Source organism: Molothrus aeneus, chromosome Z (assembly GCF_037042795.1).
Source record: "Molothrus aeneus isolate 106 chromosome Z, BPBGC_Maene_1.0, whole genome shotgun sequence".
Taxonomy (NCBI): domain Eukaryota; kingdom Metazoa; phylum Chordata; class Aves; order Passeriformes; family Icteridae; genus Molothrus; species Molothrus aeneus.
Genome location: NC_089680.1, coordinates 58,531,996 through 58,553,518, shown reverse-complemented (window position 1 = coordinate 58,553,518; position 21,523 = coordinate 58,531,996). Strand labels below are relative to the sequence as shown.

Here is a 21,523-nt window from a genome sequence, read left to right as displayed (position 1 = left end):
TGGGCTCTTTTCACAAGCGCAGAATAAGAAAGCCAGAAAATTAGCTTCAATGAACTTGTAGGAACTTCCTGTAGGAACAATATCACATTTAAATGCTAGTACTACTCCATGCTTCTTCACAAACAGCAGTGATCAGACCTGCATGAAATGGCCAGCTTGTTATTTTGTGCTGACTTCTGTAACTGAGAATATTTCTACTCTTTCAGGCAAACCTCTATGTTCTTGAGAGAAATGTACTGCTTGCGTTGATGCTATTTGGCTAGGGAGTACCTAGACAGTCTTGTGAATACCTTTATTTTAACTGATCCGTCCCTTATATACAACAGAGTACTATTTCAAGGTAGATACAATGTGTAATATATACACACAAAAAATGGGCTGACATACAAGAACACAATGTACCTTCACAGCTTGTTTTACAATATCTGGAAATGTGGCTTCAGTTAAGCTTCTGTGGGTGTGAACGTGACACTTCATAGAGCTACACAATTGTAAGCTCTTATTTTTATGTCTTCAGACTCAAGATATCTGGTTTTCAAAAGTAAAGACATAAAAAAAAACAGTGTTTTTTAATATCAAACATGTTTCTAACCACTTTGGTTGTTTAGCAAGGCTCAAAAACAAAAGAAAAAAACCCCAAACCCTAATTTAAAAGTACCTTAAGATCAAATTTAATCTATTTTCAGATTAAAGAACCAGACCTGCAAACTCATTTGCCTTCAACAATTTTTTACAACATATTTAGCCTTAGAGCCATCAGGTTTTTTAATACTTTACTCCTGCTGTAATCCAAAACTTCCTGCTAAGGCTGTGTCAGCAAAAAGACACGCTAAGTTAAATCTACCTAGGACATCCATCTGTTGCCTCAGCACCCCAAAAGCTGCTGACAGACCCCTACAGCAGAAATTATTCCGCTAGGAAAAGAAAGTTGAAATATCGACAGGGTTTCATTTGTGGTACCTCTGATGTGAGAAAGATCTATCAGTGAGGGCTAGATTTCTGTACGTCTGCAGTACTAGTGCTGAGGGGACAGGTGTGAAGGGTTTATAAAGAAACAGCCGGGCAGCTTCTGAAGGTGCAGCAAGGCTGTAAGAGCCAGGCGGGACTAAGAGATACAGAACGTGGAAAGGAACTGAGAACGCTAGGGAAAAACAGTCTCAGAAGAACCCTTTTAATGACTCAAATACATGACAACTTCGTACATCTGAGCAAACTATGTTTCTCCAGAAAGAGGATCAGCAAGAGCACACCGGGGGCTCCAGGAAGACGAGGGTGAAACACTTCATCGCCCGGCCGCGCCGGCCCCGCGCTCCGGCCTCCAACGCCGAGCGGCTCAGCCAGAGCGCTCTCTGGGCCGCAGCGGAGCGGCTTGGGCAGTGTGGAGCGGAGCAGTACGGAGCAGGGCGAACCGGAGCGAGACAGAGCCAGCCGGCACTAGAACACGCTCTCCCGCCGGGCCGGCCCCGCCGGCTAGGCACGGCCAAGCCCCGGGGCCGCCTCCCGCCACCCCCGCCCCCTTCTTTGTGCGGCCGGCGCCTGGGCGTGGCCGCGCTGCGGACGTGGCAGCGCAGCCGCCATCGCGGTGGGTACCATGTGGAGTGGGGGCAAGTAAAGCCGCGGTCCGGGGCGGAGCGGGCCGGCTGGGCACGGCACGGCACGGCACGGCACGACTCTCACCTCCCCACGGCGGCGTGGCCGGCGGTTGCTGAGCCTGGAGGGAGCTGGGCGGGGGCGAGGAGGAGGGGCCAGCGTGGGGCTCCCCGCGGAGGGCGCCACGCCTGCGGTCCGTTCCACAGGGTCACCCGCGAAGCATGGCCGGCAGAGGCGCTGGCAGCGGCCCGCAGCCGTCCGCCGTGGCGCAGCCGCTCACCGGCGGTCACTTGTACCCTTTCGCGAGCACGGAGAGCGAGGGGCCCGAGGAGGAGGGTGAGCTGTCAGAACTGCGGCCGCGGGGCAGGGAGAAGGTCCGGCGGAGCGCGTCGAGGGACAGGCTGGATGATATAGTCCTGCTGACGAAGGACATCCGTGAAGGGGACACGCTGAACGCGATCGCGCTGCAGTTCTGCTGCTCCGTAAGTGCCCGGGCGCAGGGCCCGCGAGGCTGGTCCCGGGCCGGCTGCGCCCGGAGGCAGCACGTAGCAAACGCCGTGTGTCTCAGAAGTGGAAAATTACGTCAGGAGTGTTCGTGTTACAGCGCAGGGTTCCGGTTCCGTGGGCTTTTCCCCTTAAAACTAATATAAGTGTGAAAAACAAGTGCATAGTTTTGGTTGTGACACTCTCAGAGTGTGGTCAAGTTGAAAATCTGTATATACAGAATACACTGTCATCTAATTGTGGGCCTCCTGTTGTGACTTGAGGTATTAAAGTCTTGACATAACTAATCATGGCAAACCTTAGCCTCAATAACCAAGTCTTGGCTTCAGAACCTACTGCAAATGGGTATTTTGAGCAGCTTTATGAGGTCAGGCCTCACTAAGAAAGGAAGGATAAGTAAATTGTACTCTTTCTTGCAAATTCAAGAGAATGTGAAGAGCTATCCCGGGACTTGAGGCAGAAAGTATAAGTTGCATTCTGGTGGAATCATAAATTGCTGCATTTGGCAGTCTTTTATTCTTACCCAGTTTATTGAACATCATACACTTAACAAATACACCACCATAGCAGCTGAAGGATTTCTACACATTAAAAAGGTTTGCATGAACTTGGATACAGTGCATCTTCAAGTGACCGTAATTCCTGTGTGCTTTGCAGGTGTTGCAGAAAAGCACTGATTTGGAAGTACTTCATTATGGTGAAGTTTGTGGCTGTGCCTGCTACAGTGAGGGAGTTACCATCTGAAAGTGAAGCCAGTGATTATGCCAGTGCACTTAAATCCCTGCAGAATGTTTCACATTAGACTTAAAATCTGAACTTACTGCAGGCAAAGTGAGATTAATTTTGAACAAGAATAGGAAAAGGGGAGAGCTGACTTAGGTAGATTACAGTAGTTTAAAAGTTATACTTGTTTTCTGCCTTAGCCCCCAGAAGGAGCAAAAAAACACACCTGTGGCTAGATGAATTGCAAACTCATACTTTGTAGTAACTCCTAACTCGGAAGTTTCTCACTGAATTAGAAATTAACAGTAATTTACATAATTTGAAAACTTAAAGTGAGGTGAATTCTCATTAATTTCACAGAGATAATTGTCAACTGATAGCTGAACATACATAAAGTTAATGTATCTATGTGAAGTGACTTTCAGTCTTCTTACCTGAAGCGGGAGGGGTTTTGCATCATAATTAATTTCCTTCTTGCTGTAAAGTTGGTCAGATTTGGTCTTTGACCTCTTCTGACTTCATACTGTATGAATGGGTATCAATTAAAAAAACCTACAAATTTAATGATAATAAAAACCAAAGGCCTTGCCCTAGACTTCAGCTTAAAATCTGAACTTAATTTGAGCAAAATGATATTTTGAACAAGAATATGGAAAAGGAGAGCTGACTTGGGTAGGGCAAATACAAAGGCCTTTGTTTCCTTACAAAAGACTTGTATTTCTTAAAGGTGTAGTACTATTAAGGGAGTTTTGGTTCAATGGAATACGATGTTTTAGCTGTTGTTTTCATTTTTAGGTTGCAGATATCAAGAGAGTTAACAATCTTATCAACGATCAAGATTTTTTTGCCCTGAGGTCTATCAGAATTCCAGTGAAAAAGTTCAGTGTATTGACTGAAACCCATATATCTCCAAAAGGAAGACCAGCTCATCGGTCTGCTCTGTGTTCCCCAGAAGTACAGGAAACATCTCTTTGTGATAAATTCTCTGCTAATGAGACTGCTGGCAACTTCTTAAAAGAAGTCGATCGAGATATAGAAGAAATAGTGAAGTGTAATGATACAAAGAGAGAGAATCTGAATGAAGTTGTTTCTGCTTTAGCAGCCCAACAGATCTGTTTTGAAACTGATGGTAAAACTAAAAAATGCAAGGATCCTTACTATGGAGCAGACTGGGGTATAGGATGGTGGACAGCAGTAGTGATTATGTTGATTATTGGCATAGTAACTCCAGTTTTTTATCTCCTGTATTATGAAGTTCTAGTGAAAGCAGATGTCAGTCACCATTTCCCAATGGAATCTTCTCATTTGTTTGTCACAGCAGTATCACATCAGAAAGAAACAGAAAATGGAATAAATCCAACAAATATGATGAAAGTTGATAATCAAGGAGACCTTCAGCATTAATAGTGGAAGACCCTAGACAACTCTTGTTTGTAGATACCTAACATAGGTAAAGGGGAATCCACAGGATGCAAAATGCACTTGGAATGTAGAGAAGTGTACTGATGTGTGACTTGCCTTTATGGGCAGTGTTCCACTACAAGGATATTTCGGGGGATCACATAATCTCTGAATATGCCTGAGATAGGCAATTTACAAGACTGGGGTGTATATTAAGGTATGAAGTCATCTCTGAAGCTTTGCACCTTTTACTATTTTGATAGGCATGTTTCTTAATTAATGATGAGATGAAAAAATATAGCTCAAACTAACACACAAGGAGTTCCGTGTTTTAGAGCCCAGAAGTGGGCACATGGGGATAGCTAACTTTTAAACATCTGAAAGGATTTACAGAATTCATAATACACTTGACATTTTAATATCAGGTTTACAGTTCTAAGTTTAAGTGGTCTCATAATTTATCTTTCTTATAGAGTAAGATTTCTTTTAAAACTCAGTCATTCCATAATTAATAGCCAGCATGAAGTTCTTTTTTACAGAGGCAGTAGCAAACACTTAAACTGGAATCTTGAAATCTTGTGCCTATAGTCAACCCATTCTTTAGTACTTTTCAGTATAGGCACTAGGGTAACTTGTTTTCTCTGTGATTCTGTGCCTCAACACAGTCCACTTAGTAGTCCTCTTGAAACTCTACATTGTTCCTTGATATCCTGCTGAAAACTGACTGGACTGCATTCTCATCTGGTCACCTGTGTGTAGAATGAAAGAAGTGCTGAAGTGTGGCATGTTCCTGTAACTGCCCCAGTAGTCCTTATTTTCTGCTAATAGATTTATCTTTTTCCCCTTCCTGTTAATCTCAGTTCAGGACCAACTGATTCTTCAGATAGCAGTCATGTGGGTACTGAGCATACTAATACTGGTCTTGTGCGCATGAACCTCAAGCTCTTAACTTTTTCCTTAAATGTCCTAGAGGACTTCAAATGCTATTTAATGCCTGCTAGCAAATTTGAGCAGAATAGACAACTTGTACTACAGACCCGTACTTTACATCTTGGTGTATTTATGAATGTTTCTCTTGGAGTTTCATGATCAACCTTGGTTTTTCTCCTCTTTTTCTTCCCCATCTAAAAATGCTTCAAGATAAAAAACAAACAAAAACCCATAAAAAAACATAAATAAAGCCCCACACCTCTAGACTCTTTTTACAGAAAGGAGGTACTTGTGTACTCAGAATACTTTTAAATAAAAACTGAGATGGTGCCTATAATTATTTTGGTTATATTTGCCTGTCGAGTAAGAATTCCATTGCCCTGTTCAAAACAGCATTTATTACCAAAACCCAGTATAACAAACTTGATTAGGACTTAAAAAGAGAGAAGTGGAAAAACAGACAGCATCCTTTAAACTATTATTGTAATTTTTTCATTGAGTGTCTTGACTAAGTATATGCAGTACAAAAAGGTAAAGTGAACGTGTTCTAACTATTGAGGTACTCCAAAATGCTTTGTGAGATTCTGAGAGTGAAGACCTGACCCCATTTATTCTTGGAGAACCTGTTTCCCCAAGAAGTGGAGCAGAGAGTCTTCACTGGCATGCCAAGTGTACTAACAAGAATTGCCTAACTTGTATTATATTGAAATTGAGGCAGGCCAAAGCTTGAAGGAAAATGGTGTAAAGTTAGGTGCCTGAACTATGTTACTGTTGAACTTTTTGATTAAAGGAGCATCTGTGGAGATGGTGAGCCTACTCATAGTCTCCACACTGGAAAAGAGATTACAAACAGCATGAACTTGATGATTTGCATTACACTTGTTTTCAAAGATCCTTTCAAATAGTAGTTATTTTCTTTAAGTGAATATGCCAGTAAGACAAACATAAACGCTACGGTAGCAGTTCTATACGCAAAAATGCTTCACAAAATAATTTATGGTGGCTAAAGTGATACAGCTCTCATGGTTAAAACTTTAAAAGGTGACTCACTCCGACAAGAAAGCTTTGGCACATAAAAACAAATGTTTTCTATATAGGATGAAATTTGGTATATAATGCATAATTTTTTTGCTGCATAATTTTATTGTTTTGCTGCTTCTCTCATCCTGTTGCTGAAACTCACCAGTTCTAATACTTTATCCTTCCATTTCTTATGGATTCATCAAAGAACATTAAATTAGCTATTGTGATGATGCAGCATAAGCCTAATATATAGCACATACTTGGACTGATAGTTACTAAATTGCTGTTGGTACAGAAATGAACTTAACTGTGGTTGTGGCTAGACTAGGTCAGGAAGGTCTCTGACCTGTTGATATATGAATACAGAGGTCTGTGATGGTACAGCTGGAGTCCTCTAGTGTGTCCCAGACTTTGGGCTTTTACAGTGTCAAAGACCTGTGGCTTACTGGCACTGAGTTAAGGGTGATATGCCTTCCTTTACCTTAAAATAAGCAGTCTTCAGAAAAACACAAAGGAGTAGCTATTTTATGGGACCATATTCCATACCAAGAGCCTGATATGTTTTTACATATGTATTATGTAACATATTTCATACAGCACATTTTAATAAGAGTTAACTTTATCAGAAGATACAGTAGAACTCTTTTTAAGACTGTAGGACTCCTGATCCTGGTAATCTACAACCATCAGCTGGCTTGCCTTGCTACAGAATGTGGGGATATTTACAGCTTTTTTCCAAAGTACAATACAGCCGGTAATTCATCATCACAGCCTGGAATAAACCGGGTAACTGCTCTGTGAGGAACTTAAATCGTATTCAAGATAAAATCTGTGAAGGTAGTCTTCTAGAAACTGATTTCTTAAAGAAACAAACAAAACCAAAGACAAATAAACAAAAGAAACCCCAAAAGCAAACAAAAAAGAGCCAAAACCCCCACAAACATGGAATAATTGAGTTGTAAATCACCTTTTGGAATAATTGCAACAGTTCAGTTTTAAACTTAAGTGCATATTGCACTGCTGGATCATAAAAAATCTAAATGTTTTAAGTCTGGTATACTTCAGAATAAGTTCTCACAAATAGTCTTTGTAACTTGTATAAGGGCTGAAAATACAACTTTGTGAAATACTTCTGAGTGAGGATGCAAGTCTTATTTTAAATACTTCTGCTCCTCTGCTTTTAGAAAAATGTAAGTAATATATGTAAAATAAAGATTTTATTTTAGACTGCAGTGAAAATGGTGCATCTAATATATTTTTAATTCTATGTATTTTGCATGTTTTATTACAGCAGGCTACTACTTGTATTTGTTTAGGCCAATTTTTATGTATGATCTACAACAAAAATCCTTAGCCAGCAAGTACTTTGTTGGCAGTATTTATATCTAGCATACCATAATTGCAGCCTTTATGGTTTATTCTCTTCATGCCTTGTAAACTTTGAACTTCTCTGCATAAATTTTGGAGAACATTTTAGTTCTTAGGTATGAACAAGTAAGGGAGGGATCAGTGAAGTTCTTCGATGGTGAGATGACACTGAAAGCAGTATTCTTCTGTGCTATAAATTAGGATTTGAATATATGCATGTCCAAATTTGAAGTTTGCTGCAGACTAAAGAACAGTCATAAGTTTTATTGGCATTATGGTCTTGCAATAAATTCTAAGCAATCAGAAAATCAGCTGCTAAGCAGAGGTGCGAGTATTACACCTCTGGAAGAGCACAATCTAACTGCTTTTCAGAAGTGCCCTGGCACTGATCTGTGTCCTTGCAGAACTTGTTCCTAATCGATGGGCTTATTTACCATAGCTAAACTAATCCTGGAGGGTCCAGCCTAAGACTTTGCAATTCCCTCTGGATGACAGAGGTGACTACAGTTTGCCTCTTAAAGGACTCAAAAAGACCTGATTTTTACCAGAGTAATATTTCTTAACAGTGCAGTAGGAAGGCACTTGCCCATCAGAAGAATGATGAATGGAGAAAGTATCGGTCCTCAAGAATTACTGTCTGCTACAGAATAAGATGCTGTACTTGTTCAGGCAAGCCACAACTTGTCAACAAATTGTTACTCGTGCAGTAACTCTTTTCTAGCATTAATTTTATGGTTCCATCTATTTACATTGTTTTGTAGGGGGTAAGGAGTCTCACCATTCACCTTGCACAGGGAGAACAGCTAGCAGAAGCAGTTATAGTCACAGCAGGCAAATCTAATTTTCAGCATCCTTGCCTCATTCACATCTTCTGTGTTTTGTATATCAGAAGTTCACAGAATAATGCAGAATTGTTTCCCAGTCATCAGTAAGGTGAAACCCTTTTTTTAAAAGAAAATAACACTTCAAAACCAAGCAACATAAAAAGCCCAAAACCCCTGATCAACAGTAATGTAGTAACAATAAAAAATATTATTTTTTACTATCAAAAGACAGTAAGATATAGAGAATGTGCTGTCACAGCATTCTTCAAGCATCTAATCTCAGTAATAAGTTTTCAACACTACAGCTGTTGGTTTTCAAATAAAAAGGATGCTTCCAAACATTAAGCTTTTGCTTTTTCTTGGCATTCTCTTATTTTTTTTAATTAGGACATCATGCATTGGTTCTTCCAAGTCAGTTTATGTTGAAATGCATAGCTGTCAGTTATTTTCAGTTACCTGAACTCAGAAGTTACTTAAAAGTCATTCAAAGGAGTCAGCTACCAACAAGGAGCTTATGTCCATAAAGGCTCTGTGTCTTTTTTTTTGTAGTGGTCATCAAGAATTTCATTATTTGTTTTAACTGTTGAGGCATAGAATTGACTAGTGCAAATGCTTAGACAATTTCAAGTAAAATGCATACTTTTTTTTCTGTGCAGAGGAAACACAATGGCATACCCTATTCTATCCATAGGATTCCAGAGGACCATAAAAAGGCATGTCTGCAAAGCACTTAGCAAATGAACAAAACATAGGATTCCCTAGCCTCTTTTACAGAATAGTACAATTAAACTCCAGTGTGTTTTTGGAGAGTCTGCTTAAAACCAAAAGAGCTAAAGCATTAAGTCTATTTATACTCAGCCTATCTCCATAATATACTGCTTCAGGTAGTATAAGGCTTGAGCAGTTTAATACTTAGAAACAACAGCTACTATGTTGCTTCAACCATATTGTCATCACTGGCAACACCAAAGCCATCTCCATCTTCAAAATGGGAAGAAATGTAGTCATTTTCCTAAACCAATGGGGAAAAAAATCACTCTATGTGTAGAGAAGACAATTTATAGAAGAAAAATTATTTAAACTGCACTTGAGCACCCGCACTTTAAAACAGTAATAGATTATTGGGAAAGAAAAAGGAAAATACTGTAATGAAGTCCTGATATATATGAAACAACAGGCATCACTGTTTTCGTGATAAAAAGGAGTAATTGTGTGTATTGATTGTGTAAACACATTCTTATGTACAAGATCTTTTTATCAGAGCTCTTTGTGAGTAATAAGTCTAGAACAGTCGCTTAAATTTATAATACAATGTAGTGCAACAAAGACAATTAATGTAATAATTTCTCCCAAAACAACTCTGCCTTACTGGGAGCTTGGGACATTTCTTTGCCAGCCAACACACTATCAATGACTGGGATCTGACTCTGCATAAATAGGAAAACTAACATTATACCTCTTCATGCTCTTCTTCATCATATTCCTCTGGTTCTTCTGCTTCTTCATCATCTTCACCTTCTTTGTCTTTTGTCTTTCTCATCTTCAGGTTTTTCTTTTCCCTCATCCTTCTTTTCTAGCGCCTGTCACAAGGCAATCTCTTAACAAGGTAATCCCATTTTACAGCAACAGCATATCCTCCATACTACCAAAAAGTTGAGATGCACTTAACAGCAAGACAGTTAGCATAACAATGCTGTGCAAATCTTGCGTGTCAATATTTACAATATGATGTGAAGCACAAGAACTTAATAAGGATTTACTTGGTCAAGCATCAGCCATAAAAAACCATGTCCTGTGTAATAAACTGAGATGACAATTCCCCTTTATGATCCACTGTTAGAACAGTTGACAGAAGACCATGTCATACTTGATAAAGCAATACCTCATACCATATGTAATAATATAACTACTTTAAACAACTGGTGGATCACCAGGAGAAAAAATATAAAGCTGTTTCACCTTAAAGGTTCCCACTGACACACGGTTAAGTAATTGCTAACAAAACAGAGGTCATGTTTTGTTTCTGTATGTTTTTTCTGTATGTTTTTTCTCAACTTAGTAAATTGTTTCAAGTTCCAACATCAGTAGATGGGTGAAATAGCAACAGATTTTAAAAACACTGGCACTAGTTCCTCCTTCTGTAAGCTCCAATAGCAACTCTACTATTTACATTAGACTGTGTTGCTACCCAGTGAAGAGCAGTTGGTTGTTGTGTTCAGGTACAAACAAAAGCAAAGAAAGTGGTTTCTCCACAGCCAGACTCGTACCCTAACCCTTGTGCCACCATGCTGCAGAACAGTTGTCTGTCAGAGTAGCAAGACAAGACCAGAAAAAGTGTGTGTTTGTTATTCCATTTGTACTAATAAACATATTAGGTTTCATTTTCCTTCAATGTCTATTGTAAAATTTAGAAAGAGTATGCACATCTTACTTAATTTTTTTTCAATGACATCCAGATTACTTTTAGGCTCAGAGTTTTTTGCCTTTTTTGTTTTTGCACCTGGTGAAATAAAATGCATTACTGTTATTTTTTTTGTTAATGTGAAAAAGACAAATTCTCTTGTTTTACTTGTTCTTAAGAGTAAATACATCCTGAGTATGCCACAGAAATCCCATACTATCTGTATTAGAATTACCTGAGACTTTGAGCTACATCATTCACAGAGATGCAAATGTCTGATTTACATAAGAGATGCCTGGCTGAAATTCAGTTTGAACAAGTAGTTGACCAAAGGCTGGGCTAAAATACAACATTCAGCTTCACAAAATACTAGTCACTTATATACTTAAAAAATGCTAAGAAACTAGAACAGAATCTCACTTGTTATGTTTAATCATCTTGAAAAAATAAAAACTCATTTTTACTGATTTATACAAAACATTAATGATGGGTACTTCAGACAAGTAGATGTTAAAAAAAGGCAGAAGTTCATTAGCTCCAACAGAAGGCATGATTACTTCAGCTACATGGCTTTTTGACTACAGTTGGCTCTCCTCTAATGAAGCTATGTTGTGTATTTCTGCATAGTCCCCTGATTCATGAGCATAATCTTTATCAAGTTTCTCCCTGATTAACTGTATGGTGGAGCAAAGATCAAAAATAGCAAACTATATACCCAGGTAAGAGTTACTTGAATGGGAGCACCCTAAACCAAAGTTCCCCAAATGCTCAAGGATGGAGAACACTGGGAACTGCTGAGAAAACACTTATATTTTATCAAAAGCATTTGTCATAAATAACATTGAGTTTATTCCAGTGTTTTGCCTAGGAAAGGATTATATGACTAAAGCGCTGCACAGAGCTCAGGGGAGTCAAGCTGCTCTGCAAAAACATGAACAGCATCAAACAAACACATCCAGAATGAAGTAGGCTTTTTAGGAAAACAAGCAGAAAGTGCAATGAAGAATTAGCATCCCTGCACAACCTCCTGCAGGCTTTTACAGATAATACATATAGAACAAACAGACATGAGATTTGTCTCTAAGAGCTGGGCATCTTTGGCCCTTATAAATTAGAAACACGGTGTGTAATTTGCAGGCAACCCCAGGGAAGAGATGAGAATCTTGACTCCATGTTTCAGAAGGCTGATTTATTATTTTATGGTATATATTATATTAAAAGAAAATGATATATTAAAACTATACTAAAGAAAGAGAAGACATCAGATGGCTAGCAAAAAAAGGAATGAATAATAAAATCTTGTGACTGCTCACAACCTCGACACAGCTGGCTGTCATTGGTCATCAATTAAAAACAATCACCCGTTGGTGAACCATCTCCAGACCACATTCCACAGCCATCAGATAATTATTGTTTACATTTCGTTTCTGAGGCCTCTCAGCTTCTCAGGAAAAAAATCCTAGCGAAAGGATTTTCATAAAATATGTCAGTGACAACACTGACTCGTTAGAACTATGGGAGCAAAATAGCTCCCTAGGTTAATATACCTTAGAGGTGCAATAGAATACAGTCTAATTCCTGGTCTTCCAGTACTTGGGCTAAAATGCATACATTTGAGTGCTATATACCTATGCATATGGCTGGCCTACTGAACCCAGATGACACTTTTATTTATCTTATTTATGTATTTTTTCTTTTCAGCAGGCACTGCTGGTATCTAGGATTTTGCATTTTACAGCCCAGGGTCAGTGTGGAATTCTACCCCAAGTTTTGTCACTGAGAAGGCAGTTAAAACATCCAGGGAAACCAAAAAAAAGGAGGGGAGGTGTGTAAAAGTAAAGCTGCCTCTGTACATTGAATTGTATTGATCCCAAAACCACTCCTGCAAGCTAAAAAGGGAGAATGGTAGGAACTTGGTTTGAATTTCTGTACAAATTCTGTTGATTTGTTCACCTTTGTTCCACCATGGTTAAAGTGTCACCTAAGTGTCACCATGGTTAATGTGTCAAAAAAGACAAGTACCAGGAGCTCTAATGGGTCATTGATCAGCTATGTGCAAACCTCCTGACTAATACAGAACTCTCTATCATCAGGATTCCACAAAAAAAAAAAACCAAAAACAACTAAATGTATCATCAGGAGTCCACAAAAAAACCCTTAGCCCCACATTGTTTTTGCTTTTAGGGGAACCTGGTTTTTAATCCAATCAAATTCTGATGGTCAGCTGATCTTTGCCATTATAACATGTAGAGGAATGTACTTTTAAGAGCCAGTAAAGAAATCGGAACTAAAGAAAGAAAAATTCCCCCACTGAGCAGTCATTCTCTTTTTATGATCTCAAGGCGAAAACTATTGTGCATAGGCTTATAAAAGCCCATGGTTTCTTCTTTTAGAATAAAACCCAGGTATATTCTGGTCCCATCTTTGGAGATTTTGCAAATAAATATTTCATTTTCAGTTGAATGTTACAGTCTACCTTCTGTATCGTGCTTCTCAATGATGCTCTAAAAGGGAACAAAGATTCCAGCTGAGCCAGTCTCTATGACTATGCACATTCCCATTCCTTTTTCTGTTTTATCTGTGAACTGAAAAATCACACATTAAAGACTTGGAAGAAAGCAAACAATTATATATAAACAGCTAAACACAAGAGGCCAAGTGTTTCTTCTCATAGGAGGCCACAAATTTCTACAAAGAACTTAAAATAAGTCATGCATACTAGAAAACACTTTGAAAAACAAATTATGCTGCATAATAAAGATCTGTTTTTCTGTAAGAACTACCACTACTAGTTCCAACTGCTTTTCAAGGATCTGATTCACGATTCTGCAGACAAAAGCTGAAAATAAAGTAAAATCAGGGAAAATAGAAAATAACCCACATTAAGTTACATATAAAAGGCCTAAAAGATTCAAAAATCAACCAAATCATTAACAAGATAATTGAGAAACCAAAATATAAAGGAAACCTGAACAGCCAGTTACTATTGAATGGGATGAATGCTGACTAAAGATACAAGTTTTCAAAACAAAAAAGATTTGTGGATTTTTTAAAAATTTTTTACTGTTACATATCTTGTATGTTAATATGGTGCATCAACACAAAAGGCAAAAGAAAGGAAGGAAAGTCTTTTCCAGTAAGTTAAAACATGCTACAGAAGCAAAGCAAAAACCACAAAAGGCAGACTAATAAAATATTTATGGAAAAAATCTGCCAAAAGCCTTAATGATTTAGACTAATTAACATTTCTAGCATTTTTTCCTCTAAGTATCTCCGTTACAGCTTCTGTTTCTCAACTACTATGTAATATTTGTTTCTTAAAATATATAACATACCTTTTTTTGTTTGCTTTCTTTGGTTTCATCTCTCATAGGACTCTTCTCCTATCTGTACAGAAAATAGCTTTAATATAGAAAAATGATGATTTACAGCAGTAATCCTTCCCCTGCCACCAGGGAAAGGAAGGGTCCTCGATCCTATTTACATTCATGCCAAAATGTTTTAGTACAACCGTTTTAGGGAATTCTGTAGCTGTAATTTAGCTGTAATTTAAATTGAGGAATGGGAGTCAGGATTGCCATTTTACCCACATAAGGACAACTGGCTTCTATCCCAAGGAGACAAAGTTCAGCCATTCCAGTGGCCCACAGGCTCTTCAACTTACGTATTATGTAATTAAGTTTGCAGTAGTGAGCTATAAAGATATGGTTTGGGAAGGCTGATATTATAAAACATAGCTTCCCATGACAGACATAAGGCTGGGTTGTTTTTAGTAACATCAGTGTTTGCTCCCCGTTCAAAACTCTTATGAAGTGAGTAAGGAAAAAGGAGTGCAAGAGTGATAGCCTAAGTTTGCATTTGTGCTGCTAATCAGTTGTTACAACAGGGTAAATAAATAAAAGCAGATTCTTTCCTTTTTTTTTTTTTTTTGACAAAAGAATACTCACCTTGATCTGAAATCATGCCAAGTACAATAACTCTCAAAATACAGGACTGGAAGGAATATATGACTTGGTAATAATTTCTTACCTTTTTATTGTTTGAAAAATAGTGAATCAAATACTTAAAAGATCAGAACATTTCACAGGCTCATAGAAAATTAGCCTTTGATAACCTCAGCTATTTCCTGGTGTCCACGTTTCCTGCTCCTTTGCATTGTCCTGGTACTCCTGACTATCTCTCAATTACTATAGAGAAAGTGTTACTCAGTTCACAGTCAAGGCAATCCAGACAGTCCTTGATATTTACCTGTAACTGAACATAGAGTATATTTTTCTAATCCCATGTTGAACAGTTTCTTGTTGTCAAACAGTAAAAAAACTGAACAAAAACCTCACTCCAAAACAAACAAAAAACACCCAACACTCCAAAAATACTATAATTTATTCTTTTATCCTTGAAAACATGGAATTGTTAAATGCAGATTTATTTAGAGACTAAGTTGAAACATCAAATATAACAGTAACTCTCTACTCTTCAAGTTTCACAATCAAAGCTTTATTACAAAACCAGCGAGCAACATTTCACATCACTGTGTTATTCATAAATAGTATCCAGTATTCCTAAGTCTCAAAAGGTTGTATCTGATCACCAGCTTCCAAGACTTCCAGTACTTCTGCAATGGAAGAGCTTTGCATCCTATCCAAAACAGCAGCTAAACACTTTTAATCCATTTAACCTTCTTCCAGGCATAAGAAGTAAATTGAGAAATTCATAGTAGTCATACAGTGCAAGTACATCCATTTATACATGGATAATAACCTTTTACATACAATCTCTAATGCCAAAAGCAATAGCAAAACTTTAGTATTTTTAAATCAGTCACATTTTTTCTTGACAAATTACCACATGCAAAATCCACTTAGTGCAAAATTACTGAATCTGATTGCACTGTTAACCCAAGTAGGGATAATATTTGCAGATATTTTACAAAAAATAGTTACAAAGATAGCCTTTGACCTTTAGCGTGAAAGACTTCTAGCACATAATCAGAAACTCATAGAATCACAGAAGAGTTTGAGTTGGAAGGGACCTTAAATATCATCTTGTTCTAACCCCACTGCCATGGGCAGGGACACCTTCCACTAGATCAGGTTACTCAAAGCCCCACCCAGCCTGGCATTAAACACCTCCAGAAATGGGGCATCCACAATTTCCCTGAGCAACCTGTGTCAGTGCCTCAACACCCTCAAAGTAAAGAATTTCTTCTTAATGTCTAATCTAAACCTACTCTCTTTCAATTTGAACCCATTCCCCCTTGTCCTGTCACTACATGCTATTGCCCCATCTTTTCTGTAAATTCCCTTCAGATACTGAAAGGCTGCAGTTAGGTCAGCCTGAAGACTTCTCTTTACCAAGCTGAATAATCTCAATTCTCTCAGCCTCTCCTCATAGGAGAAGTTCTCCTTCCCTCTGATCAACTGAGTGGCCTCTTCTGGACTTGTTCCAACAGGTCCATGTCTTTCCTGTTCTAGGACCCCAGAGCTTATGCAGAACTGCAGATGGGGTCCCACCAAAACATGGAAGAGGAGAACAATCCCTCCCTCAATGTGCTGGCAATGGCCCAACCCAGGTGCAGCACTTGCACTCACTATTAAACTACGTGAGATTCCCATGCACCCACTTCTCCTGTCTGTCAAGGTCTCTCTGTATGGCATTCCATCCTTCAGGTGCATACTCACCAAGGAAAAAGAAGACATCATAGATGAAGTTAAACTTAGTTATTACGAAGACAAACAGAAAACCTTCCCAAAATTGTGCATGAAAGAGTCTACAATTAAAATAACAGTGTCTCAAGGGGCATTCATAGATGTAGGAAACTATCAGCAAAGAGAGGAAAAGAAACAAATAGTTTTGATTGCAGTTCAAGGCTCTTTAGTGAAGAAAAAATTGCTGATGCCATCAGTAAAAAAATACATTGACTGACTCTTGCCACTCACAACCAAGGAACTAATTCCAAACCAATGCCAAGGTGGCAGTCACCCAGTCTTGGCAGATACACCTAGAGGAAAATATGAGTGATTCGTAACTTTCATAGTGGGGTAAATAAAGAAATTTCTATAGAATATGCCTGCTATTCTCTCAAAATGAGTGTTGAATGATGGAAATCTATGCTATATGGTACATTCCACATCAAAATTTCCAGGTAGAAGGAGACAGGGCTTTCATTTGCTACCTGAATAATGAAAGATAGACAGATACATCCTAACTAATTAAAACGTTTCACTTCTCACACTTCAAAGGACCACGTGGCTCGCAGATACTGCTCTGAGGTTTTATAACAATCCATTCACTCTTGTAGCAAAGACAATTTATGAAGTTCCTGCTTACAGCCTACTTTGTGACACCCTCTTAGTTTTACAAGATGTTTTGTCAACCAGGTAACAGAAAATATCACTTAAAAATAATCTACTCCACAGTTTTCTTAAAGCTAGACCACTTTTGCCACAGAATGCAGTCCCAGAGACAACTGCACATTGCAACTGAGATAAAAACAAGCTTTTTAAATTGAAGACCATCACTGATGTAATTATAACCCACCCCTCAGATGTGGCATTTTGGACAAAATCAAGGAAAAAAATTATTAAAACTGTTACACAGTCATTCATAGTAATCCGAAACTCTTAATTGCCAAAAGCAATTATTCTCACCAACTGAACTTTCTCAGAAACCATTCTTTCTCTCTTCAGTCAGAGTAGTGTTGTTCTTAACCACTTCAGTGACAGTGTTACAGCTACATTAAGTATGCAATCTGAATAACATGGACACTCTTCTCATGACTATTACATGAGGTTGTGTTGTCTAAAACCAGGCCCTCACACAGTTTCTACCAGCTGAATTTAAATGAAATGTTAAGAGTTGGATTTTTGAGGTTTGAGGGAGGTTTTTTGTGGGGGTTTGTTTTTGGGGTGTTTTGATTTTGTTTAACTTGAATTTTGAAAGTGAGAAAGATAAATATGCAAAAACAGTTTTAAAAATATCCAGAATACTACAGGCAGAATTACAGAATGGATGTTGTTTCTCTCATGTGATAAATGGTGCTAAATCAATAACTGAGTGGTAGGTTGCAAAGCATGAAGTGTATCACAAGTCCCAGATCTGGACCATGAAAGGAGCTTACTGCTTCCATCTATATTTGCTAGTTGGCCAACACTTTAAATCACTTAATGTTGCTGATGTTCCTTAATTGTGTTTCTAATTGCATTTACAGAAACTTTGTGTGAACTCAGAAAGTGTCTAATAGGAATATGCAGCAGCAATAACTCTCTGCTTCAAATAATTTCACTGTAAGTTAGTCAAAGCTGTAACATACTTTTGGTCATTGCCCAGTCATTAAATCAACACTTGAATTTTTTATTGATTCTACTTATACAGCTAGGTTAACTCTGATTTTCCTGAATGGCACCAGATTTGCCCTGAGAAGTTTAACTTGGTTCTGAAATTTTGTTCACAGAAGGAAGAAAGCCTTTTACCTTCTCCAGGGTATACATTAAATATACTGGGGCTAGTAATTCTCCTGTTAGGCTGACTGTACCTCAAAAGATGCAGTGTATACAGAATTCAGATGGCACAGAACTGTGCTACCAAGCAAACTGCCACATTCACATGAAAAACAGTTACAGATGACTTAGTAATATGAAATCACACATCTTAATTGTAATGCTGGATTAAGAGGATGAATAATATATGGTTCAGTAAGTCAAAAGCTTCCCTGCACATCAAAATGCGGTCAGAAGATGGTCTTTATTCCCCTTTGATTTTCAAATACATCCTAAATGCCAAGGCTCAATTACACAAAAGATCTTTCAGTTATTTTCTAATGCTGGCTTCTGCAGTACAGGACAATCATACACAATTTTTCATGTTTGCATAAATAGTAATTTTCTAAAATCAGCAAATCTATTTATAGCTTCAAAGATTAATGTAAACTCATTTCAGAAAATTCAAGTATCCAGTGTATCTATTCTTGTAATGTCCAGAAAACCAAATCATGATGAGGACTTCAATGCACTAACTCCTTGCAAGCAATCTAGTTAAAGATGTGATACAACAGTAAGCAAAGGGGAAGGAAAGCCCGTTTGATGATGAATTAAGAAAATGGTGATTTACATTATTATAAAATCCATAATTCTTAGGGGCGTTCATATATTTCATTAAGTTCTCTATGTTCTCTAAACATGAGTGTGAACACAGTTTACTTGAACACAGACTGTGCTCCAAGATACTGGCTGTACTTACTGGAAATTATGGTGAGGTTTACAGATGACATCACATAGAGCTGCATCTTTGCCAAAGCCAATAACCTCCATGTTGAAGGCAGATGAAGCATGTCCCCTTCCTCTACCTGACCCAGCCATTTGGATGTACTGAAAATATTATAGATTTTTAAAGATATATTTTCCTTATGTGTTTCAAATTGATGTACATATTACCAAGAAAGTTAGTATCTAACAAAAACTACAGGCATTTTAAAACCAGAAATAATTTTTAAATAGCAAGCCATTTTCAATGCCCATCTTGGATTCTTCCACAGACTGTAAATTTGATACAAGCATAAAATCAGCTTCAGTCACTTATTTCTGCTAGCTACCTCTGCATGCCTGAAATTGCCTCCTAACGTAGGAATTTTAAGCCATCTTCTTCAAAACCCTAGATGCACTGTATTGAGTTCAACCAGAAGAACCAGAAACAGGTGAAAAAAGTTTAAGAACCCTGAACTTTCTGTGACTGCACTCTAGTGTTTTTTTTAACTTTTCTCCAAAAGGCAGTTTGTGTTTGTCATTCATGACTTCTTCATCATGACTATTTTTTGTCCTTTATCTTAGTAACTATTTTTGGATCTTGAAAAAGTGACACAGGCAAAGAGGTAATTGAGATAATTAAAAGTCATGAAAAACTCCAGCAGGACTGCAAGCTAACTGCTGAAAAAAAAAAGGATATTGTTTCTAACTGAAATATTTTAAAAGGCCATAAAAGAAGAAGAGCCTCCAAAACACTTACAGTCACTTCTCTCCACTTTCACGTTATACCAAGCTTCATCCCATTAATTGCACGACCCATGGGTTGATAAATAAATCAAAATGTGAAAATGGGGGAAGATGTCAATAAATGGGCTCCAAGAGAAGCTGAAGCGCTGTGATACTGCTCACTCCCACAAACCACTCAGACTGGTGCAAGGTCCAAGCCCAGAAATCCCATGAGCTGTTCACTAGTAACTGCAAGGTCACTGTACTTGCTCAGTACAACCAGGTTGTTCCAGACTTACTGCTGTACCTGTACGAGTGCACCTGGTTCCCCCCAGACAGAAGCAAACGCCTTTTTTTTAAGGTCATAGAAAACATGTTGATGCCAGTTTTTTTCCTACTTGTTACTTTCAACAGAAATAAGCTCTGTGTGGATAAAACAAAATCATATTCTAGATTTCCATGCCACTCTGCAGCACAGAATAAATAAGCAGAGAGACCTAAATAAATATTTTTTTTTAAGAAAAAAAAAGGGAAGGGAAGGGAAGGGAAGGGAAGGGAAGGGAAGGGAAGGGAAGGGAAGGGAAGGGAAGGGAAGGGAAGGGAAGGGAAGGGAAGGTCCTCTGAAAATAGGATGAAAAGCAAGATGTGAGCCTTGCAGAATAGAGAAGATAAAAGACACTGTAAAGCCCCAAACATGAGCAATTATCTAGGTGCAAAAAAAAAAAAGTAAACAGCAGAACAACACAACACAAGTTAAACGAGATGCTAAGCTAACAAGGAAAGGCATTAAATGTAGTGAATATGAAGGTCCATTTTTTAAAAGCTGCTTTAAAGTTAATTCTTAGTAAATTTGCTTAAAATGGCATTGCATTAGTCTGATGAGAATAAACTTTAAAACTAGCAGCATTTCAACTTCACCTTTTTACCCAAACCTACGATTTTTTAAAAACCTCAGAATGTTTATGTTTACTGACAGCACAAAGTGACAGTGACAGATGGAAAAATCCTGAAGAGTTGGACAACTAAGCTACTAAGGATGATAAAGTTACCCCAACTAGCGTTCTGTTTGCCTTGGGGGATTTCTAAAAGATCTAAAGGGTGTATTTTCTTGTTTTCGGGTAGTCTGTGTGTCATCTATAAAAGAGAAGATTTTCAGATTTAGGCTTTTCAAATTCCTCCAAACCTACATATGCACTTTCTCGGGCAGTTATTCAGGGGAAGGCAGCTTATGTTTCAGAAGGGAAAGGCCCGTGGAATCCGGATCCCCGACAGCTGCCGGACGGCTGGTGCAACAACAGCAGACCTAAGAAGACTGAGCGCTCAGACGAGCTCTCGGTATCCTACGCTTTCCTCACAGCAAAATTCCTGATCGTGTTCTGGTGGTTGTGTTCTCTGATTTTGAGAGGCAGGTGCCATCAGTTAAAGGGAAGAACATAAACAAAAGAAAGTACTGAACATTAAATACTGAAGTTTTGTGGGGGTCTTTTTAACTAAAGCCAGTAAGGGGGAGAAGATATTTGTCCTGAGGGTCACTAACCTCTGCCGTGTGAGAATAGCCCTCTCAGCTGCTCTCCGCTCCTTTCCCGCTCCCCACCCCTCGCTGACAGCCCTCACCCCTAGAGGGTCCTGCCGCTCCCCGCACGGCCGCAGCGCTTCACCTTTACTACCCCCTCCGCCGGCGGGTCTCAGTGGTGAAGGGGGCTCAAACGCGCGCCGTGCCGCGCCACGGCTGAGCAGCCCGCAGCCTCTCCGAACCTCCCCACGCCTCACCCGGCCCCGTCACGCTCCGCCTG

At 38.7% G+C, this 21,523-nt stretch overlaps 1 protein-coding gene and 1 long non-coding RNA gene across 2 annotated transcripts; one reads left to right on the top strand and one right to left on the bottom strand.

Moving 5' to 3' along the window:
• Positions 1 to 1,696: 1,696 nt before the first annotated feature.
• Positions 1,697 to 7,403, top strand: LYSMD3 (LysM domain containing 3). Its single transcript, XM_066569234.1, has 2 exons — positions 1,697 to 2,072; positions 3,613 to 7,403. The coding sequence occupies exons 1-2, from the start codon at positions 1,812 to 1,814 to the stop codon at positions 4,219 to 4,221; spliced, it is 870 nt and encodes a 289-aa protein (XP_066425331.1). The 5' UTR covers positions 1,697 to 1,811; the 3' UTR covers positions 4,222 to 7,403.
• On the bottom strand, positions 6,729 to 21,496 carry LOC136568983 (uncharacterized). The gene is made up of 5 exons (XR_010785303.1): positions 21,389 to 21,496; positions 14,100 to 14,151; positions 13,241 to 13,349; positions 9,820 to 9,943; positions 6,729 to 8,480 (listed from the first exon to the last, which is right to left on the bottom strand). It is a non-coding gene; the product is annotated as an uncharacterized lncRNA (long non-coding RNA).
• Between the last annotated feature and the right edge of the window lie 27 nt (positions 21,497 to 21,523).

What these genes read in the sequence shown, in the direction of transcription:
- LYSMD3 (XM_066569234.1), top strand. Translation starts at nt 1,812, where the DNA reads ATGGCCGGCAGAGGCGCTGGCAGCGGCCCGCAGCCGTCCGCCGTGGCG. An exon ending in CGCTGCAGTTCTGCTGCTCC is followed by an intron (nt 2,073 to 3,612) that starts GTAAGTGCCCGG and finishes TTTCATTTTTAG; the next exon opens with GTTGCAGATATCAAGAGAGT.